The 7,564-nt window shown below is 41.1% G+C and overlaps 1 protein-coding gene across 1 annotated transcript; it reads right to left on the bottom strand.

The window, feature by feature from the left end:
• Positions 1-5,559: 5,559 nt before the first annotated feature.
• Positions 5,560-6,489, bottom strand: LOC126501823 (olfactory receptor 2W3-like). The gene has a single exon (XM_050142680.1). The coding sequence runs from the start codon at positions 6,478-6,480 to the stop codon at positions 5,560-5,562; it is 921 nt and encodes a 306-aa protein (XP_049998637.1). The 5' UTR covers positions 6,481-6,489.
• Between the last annotated feature and the right edge of the window lie 1,075 nt (positions 6,490-7,564).

The following is a 7,564-nucleotide window of genomic DNA, read 5'->3' as shown; positions in this document are numbered from 1 at the left end:
CTATGTTCATAGCAGTATTATTTGTAATAGCCAGAACCTGGAAACAACCTAGATGCCCTTCAATGGAAGAATGGATGAAGAAAGTGTGGAATATATACACATTAGAGTACTATGCTGCGGTAAAAAATAATGACTTCTCAAATTTTGCATGCAAAAGGATGGAAATAGAAAACACTATCCTGAGCGAGGTAACACAGACCCAAAAAGATGAACATGGAATGTACTCACTCATAATTGGTTTCTAGCCACAAATAAAGGTCACGGAGTGTATACCTGGTGAACCTAAAGAAGCTAAACAAGAAGGTGAACCCAAGAAAAAACATATAGTTATCCTCTTGGCTAAGGGAAGGAGACAGGTTCTTGTTGAGCCTGGAGTTCACTAATTTAGCAAAGTTGCCTAGCTAGCAGTCCCCATGATTCCTCCAGTCTCTCCCTGGTTCTGGAATTGCTGGCACTTTGTGTAGGTGCTGGAAAATCCAAACTCAGGTCCTTATGCTTCCACAGTAAGCACTTTATTTGACTGAGCCACCTTCTCAGCCCTGAAATTTTACTTTTAATTGACAAGATAGTGTATGCATATTATGCAGGCATCACACAATAATTAACATGTATCACCTCAAATCTTAATCACAGTGATGAAATCAACTGAAATCTCTTTCTCTAGCAGTCTTGAAATACATACCACATTAATATTAACATCTCTACAATAGAACATCAGGACCTTTTCCCTCTAATTGGGACTTTGAATTCACTGGCGAGAGCTACATTGCTGCTCTACTTGCTTTTGGCCAGTCTTTGGCAACGACTCCGCCCTATTTTCTGTTTCTGTAAAGACAGCATTTCCAGACTCCACATGTGATTTTATAGTACTCACCCTTCTGTTTCTGACTCATTTAGCTTTATGATTTTCAGTTCCATCCGTGTTATTTCAAATGATAAAATTTCATTTTTTAATATTTGGAAAATAATTGTATGCCAATCCTGGTGGCACAGGTCTTGGTTCCTACCATATTTCAGGCGAAGGAAGGGAAATCAATTGTCCCAGTGCAGGGTAAGCTAGATAAGATTAGGATTCATAGACAAACAAACAAGCAGACAAACAGGTAACCTCCAAACAACAGAAAAGAATTCAATTGTGTATATTGAACACTTTATTCATTTATCCGTTGATTACACATTAGGTTGAAGAATCTTCTTACTGTATAAGAATGACAATTTCCATCCCTGCTTAAACTGAATTGCAAGATCATCACTGAGGGGCTGGAGAGATGGCTCAGCAGTTAAGAGTGCTGACTGCTCTTCCAAGGGACCTGTGTCTAATTCCCAGCACCCACATGACAGCTCACAACTGTCTGTAACTCTAAGATCTGACACCCTCACACAGGCACACATGCAGGCAAAACACCAATGCACATAAAATAAAAATAAGTAAGTTATGTGGGGAAAAAAAAAAAGGTCATCACTGATTTCAGGATGAAGACTTTTAACAATGGTGGTGTCTTGACTTGAGAACCTCTGGACAGGAAAACTGAAAAGAGACTGGCAATGGACAGGATCTGCCAAGCTGCTATCTTATATTGAAGCCCGTTGCTTGGAGGACCCTGCTCACTTAACTGGATCCCTTAGATCACAATGAATGCAACAACCATTGTCTCTCTCTGCACGGCCCTGTGAAGAAGCCCATTCTGTAGTCCCCACCCATGGTGCTCCCAACTTTAGAATTCAGTTAAAGCCCTTCATGTTCCAAAAAGCACCTTTTCATCTAGGTTGGGTCAGCCATGCCTCTACATGTCCCTTAAAGGAGTCAAACCAGCAACCGCTAAGCAAGAACTAAAATAAGTCATTTAAACATCCAACTCCTGCCTGGCAATCCAGGGCGGCCTGAGGTACACAGTGAGATGCTGCCTAAAAACAACATAGACAAACAGCAAACAACCCTAAGAACTAAGCAGGAGATGGGGCTCCGTGTGACTGTGCTTACTTAGTGCACAGCGGGCTTTGGGTTCAATCCCCAGCACTGCAACACACAACAAAACACCCAAAGAAAGAGAAAGAAGAATTAATAAAGAGAAATGGCAGAATAAATTGGAAAAAAGGAGTTTTTGATTAATTCTTGTTCAGGCTATTATTCTGTTTTGGCTTTAAATGTTTAAAAAATAGATCTATTCATTTGTGTGTATGCAAGCCATGGCACATGTGGAGGCCAGAAGGCAAACTGTAGAAGTCAACTCTCTTTCTTCAGCATGTAGGTCATGGGGATCAAACTCAGGTTGTCAGATTTGGAGGCAAGTGCCCTTACCCACTGATTCATCTGCTCAGTCCTCTGATCTACTTTTAAACTAATACACTGGATGCTTTCTAATGATAAAGGATTTTTTTGGTAAATAAAAAGTTATTTACTATGATTTTTGAGTGTATTGTGGTGTGTGTGTGTGTGTGTGTGTGTGTGTGTGTGTGTGTGGTGTACTACGGAGATAGTGCAGCAGTCAGAGGACAACTTGTGGGTAGGACTGGATTCTCAATTTCCAACTTCACGTGTGTTCCAGGGGTCAAACTCAGGCTGTTGGGCCTTCCAACAAGTTCCTTAATGCAGTGAGCCATCTCACCAACCCTATAACTAAAACTTCAAAATCTACTTCTTTCCCTTCATTTTACAGATGTTGAAACCTGCACCTTCTCACTGAATGGCTATGCAATCTCACTGTCTTGGTCAGTGTCATAATCATCGGTTCATTATTATAGTTTACACCTGCGTTCGTGTGTGCCTATGGACTACAATGCATGGTATTTGGAGAGAGTTTTTAGAATTCATCTTGTGTTAGGAAGTTTTCTGCATAAGGGGAAATTTTGAAGCCATGGGAACTGGTGTGTAGGTGTGAGTAATTGTAGAGAGGAAATTAAATCACTCTAAGACAGAAATACCTTTCAAACAGAGAAATAACCTAACTTTGTTTGTTGAGTTTTACTCAATGAATTATTTTTCTGCTAGTTTAAGAGACATTTGCTGTTTTCTACTTGTGATGCAAAGCTTTATTACTCAATGTAGTATCTAGTCTATAAAACCAGCTTAATAAACTTCAAAAAAGAACAATGTCTCTAATAAATAGAAAGCAATTTGATTTTTAAGTCGTGTTGAAACTACATTCAACAATATCTACTGAAAACCAACTAGCTCTCTCCCTCCCTCTCTCCTTCCCTCCCTTCCTCCTTCCCTCCCTCCCTCCTTCTTTCACCTGTCTTCCTTCCTTCCTTCCTTCCTTCCTTCCTTCCTTCCTTCCTTCCTTCCTTCTTTTTTTTTTCTTTCTGGGTTTTCAAGACAGGGTTTCTCTATGTAGCCCTGGCTATCCTGGGACTTGCTTTGTAGACCAGGCTGGTCTTGAACTTACAGACCTACTGAAAAGTTGAATGGTAAGGTAGCTGTTTTTTGAAGACTCAACAGAGTAGGACACTTTTAAAAAATTATTTTTTATGTGTCTGTGTGTGTGCTGGTAAGACTTCATCCCCACAATTTGCATGTAGGTGCCATGGAAGCCAGACAGCAGCACTACATTTTTGGAAGTGGGTTATAGGCAAGTGCGAGCTGTCTACTGTGTGTGCTGGGAACTAAATGATGTCTTCTACAAGAGCAGTAGGTGCTCTTCACTGCTGAACTATCTCTTCATCCCTAGAACCCCTGTTTAAAGATAATAGTGAGATGATAGTTGCAGACAAGATGTATTTCTATTACTAGGAAAGTAATAGGACCTTATGATTTTTCCATTTATTACAGAAATTAAGCACTTGTTTCTTTGTACAAGCACCTTAATGCCTATGTGAATAAGGGAACATACACACTCCACACACACGTTTCACACTCGCTTCATGGCTTCCATATAAAAAAAAAAGTTGGATTTTTCTCTGGGCCACCAACTCACAGATAATGACATGGAGACTTACTATTCATTATGGAAGCTTGACCTTGGCTTAGGCTTTCCCCTCAGCAAGCTCTTATAACTTAAATTAACTTGTTTCTGTTAGTCTGTGTTTTGCAGTGTGGCTTGGTTGCTTCTCCTCTGTACCATGTGTCTGACGTCTTCAGTGTCTCACTGGCATCTCCCTGCTGGCATCTCTTGTGGGCCTAGATTCATCCCAAGTTCCTATCTCTGCCAAGAAGTTCTACCTGTTCTCTCCTTCCTACCTAATGGCTACTTAGAGCCTTATTAAACCAATCGCAATGACACATCTTTACACAGTATAAACAAATATTCCGCAACAAAAAGTCCCTTAATGAAAATTGGTTTTTAAGAAATGAGAACTCCTCCTGATACATCGAGTCACTTGTGATGAATTCTTAGTCTTGTGACTTGTGGTGTTTGGGGGTGCTCTTTCCTAATCTGGGAAACCAAAGGATGCAAATGGATGATTGGTGTTTAAAAACTCATCCATATTAAAATCAAATATGGAGCCTTTATAATACAATAATTCTTATACTTATTAGACTTCTGAATTTCTGTTTCAAGCTTGGGAAAATATATAGGTAATTTAATGTAGCAGATCAAAGAAATAATATTTAACTTTCTATTTTGTTTTTTATGAGACAGGGTCTCATGTAGCTCAGGCTTACTCTGAGCTCCCTGTCCAGTTAAGGATTACCCAGAATTTCTGATTCTCCCATTTCCACCTCACAAGTGCAAGGATTATAGGCATACACTACCACATATTGCTTAGTAAAAAATTTTAAATTAAGAAATATATACAAAGAGATGACAGTGTGTAGCCGTGTTTGCTACTGAAGACCTGAGTTTTGTCTTCATGGGACCAACATGGTGGACGGAGATAATCTGCTGCAGGTTATCCAGTTGCCTCCACATGCGCACCGTGGCATGCATGTACTTGCATGTGCATGTGTACAAATAAATAAATACAACTAAAAACACATCTATATCAGGGTTTCTCTGTATAGCTCAGGTTAACCTCAAGCACTGATCCTCCTGAATGCTGGGATGACTGGGATACTAACATGGCTGTTTCTTAAAATAATACTGTAGACCACATCTAGACAAATGCTCTATCTTATTCACACAATGAGTATTGCATTAATTTATACAATGATGTAATGAGTAAACCATTAATTTATAGTTGATAGATGGCAAATGTGTTTAGGGATTCCATGGGCTCAGTTTCTCCATAAAACAATGTTACATAACCGGCTAATGAGAAACATCATATAATTGTTTTCCTCAGTCAAGCTTTAGTCTTAATCCATATATATATGAAGCACTGATTCATGATTTGGGCTGAGTTTTAAGCAGTCGAGGTCAGCTTAGAAGGGAAACGACCAGATGCTTTAGCATATCAGATGCAAGATGTTTGTTTTAGGGACCACATCTCACCCACCATGTAGTGAATAATTAACATCTATTTGAGGTTGAACAACACATACTCCCAAGTCTCACCACTGGCGGGTTTATTGGACAAGCGAAAGTATTTGGATGAATTGAATTTTAAGCCTTTGTCCTACTTATTACAGGTCTGTGTTGAGTAAACGAGAGAAGCAATGCGAGGGGAAGCCCTTTGCCCCTATTTCCTAGTCACGAGTCTCTTCAGGGCTCCCTTCACGTCCTTGTTCCTCAGTGTATAGATGACGGGGTTTAACATGGGAGTCACCAAGTTGTAAAAGAGGGTAAGAAATTTGCCTTGGTCCTGAGAAGCTTTGTGCCCTGGTTGCATATACATATAGATGATATTCCCATAAAACAAGGAGACTACGGTGAGGTGGGACCCACATGTGTTGAAAGCCTTCCTCCTTCCTGAGGCCGACTTGATCCTCATCACCGCTAGAGCAATGTAGCTGTAAGAAACTAGGATCAGAGCCAGGGGCGCCAGCACTATTATCACCGATAAGATGAAGACAGTGCTTTCCACAGCCACAGTATCCACACAGGCGATTTTTATCAGAGCTGGCATCTCACACAAGAAGTGCCTCACCCGACATCTGCCACACCGTGGCAGCTTCATGGTCACAGGAGACATGACCAGGGAGTTGAGGAGTCCAACACTCCAGGCAACAGACACTAACTTCCAGCAGAGCTGAGAATGCATGATGACCGAGTAGTGAAGAGGCTTGCAGATTGCAGTGAAGCGGTCATAAGCCATGACAGCCAGCAAAACACACTCGGTGCCTCCTAGGCCTAGAAACATGAACAGCTGGATCGCACAGCCAGTGTAACTGATGGTCTTGTCCTGGCCTCCTAAGTTGAAGAGCAGCTGAGGGATGGAGCTGGTGGTGAAACAGAGATCGAGGAAGGACAAGTTGGTGAGGAAAAAGTACATGGGGGTGTGGAGGCAGGGGTCCAGGTGGGACACTAAGATAATGACAATGTTGCCCACTAGAGTCACCAGGTAGAAGACGAGGACAAACACGAAGAGGATGGATTCTAGCCTGGGTCTGTCTGAGAAGCCTAGCAGGATGAACTGGTCTTGGCAGCTCTGGTTGACCATGGCATCAAAGGTCAGGACATGCCTGCAGGAAAGCCATGAAAAACACGTCAAGTTCGTGAGAGACAAGTTAAGTCATCAGCAGAGGGACAAGACCCCAAAGAGCTGGACATCATTTCAAAATCCTGAGAAGATCTAGACAACAGCTCCTGAGAAAATACTCGTATTGGCCTCTTTTCTTTCTTTTTGGATCCCAAAGATAAACAGAGCATTATATAGTGTTTAAACAGCACAGAAGTGTGGAGAGATCAGGAAAAGATGACAGATACTCCCCAATAGACCACTGCTGCATTATGGATGCGTTTCCCTTTAGCTTTTTCTTGGGTGCATATATAACATACACCAAATCGTCATGTGTTTAAGATTTCACTGTCTGATTTCCTTTTTGAAAATATTTATTTATTTAGCATGTGTGTGTGTGTGTGAATGTTTGACTGCATGTATGTAAGTACATTACCTGTGTGCAGTTCCCTTCGAGTTCAGAAGAAGGTGACCTGTCCTGTGGATAGTGGAAACTAAACCTGGCTTCAAACTTCTGGACCATCTCTGCAGCGGCATGTCTGAATTTTCCATCATTCAATACTGTACCTTAGAATTTGCCTTGTGTATACAAGTCCCTCTGCCCCGTATCATGGGTCTCAGCCTGGGATGACCGCAGAGCAGAAGGTGCATTTCCTGGGAAGATCTGTCCTGGCTCCACCCACCTCTCCTCTGTTCACTCTCCTCTCCCCATGCAGTAAAGAGGGACCTGGGTATATGATGGTCCCTACTCTGGGACCCTGAACCATGATGCAGCACCTAATAAAATTTCACTGAAAAGTTAAAAAAAAAAAGAATTTGCCTTAGTTTTAAAATTCCACAAAACAACAGTAATTGGTATTTCTATCACTGTGCTACCTTTCCTTGGCAGTTGGTCACCAAAGATGTTTCATGTGTATCAAAGATCTCAATAGTTTACGGATGTACCTGCTTTATTGTGTTATTTCTCCTAAATATATGGCAAATGTTTGATCCAAAGAGAGATATATTGTTTAAGTGTGATTTTTTTTTTTGTAGCGAGGAGGGTAAATTCTTTATGTTTTACAAA

This window comes from Alexandromys fortis, unplaced genomic scaffold, assembly GCF_014885135.2.
Source record: "Alexandromys fortis isolate MF-2015 unplaced genomic scaffold, M_Fortis_MF-2015_v1.1 scaffold_5, whole genome shotgun sequence".
NCBI lineage: Eukaryota > Metazoa > Chordata > Mammalia > Rodentia > Cricetidae > Alexandromys > Alexandromys fortis.
The sequence above is the reverse complement of the archived record's forward strand: the minus strand, read 5'-3'. Positions and strand labels throughout refer to the sequence as shown.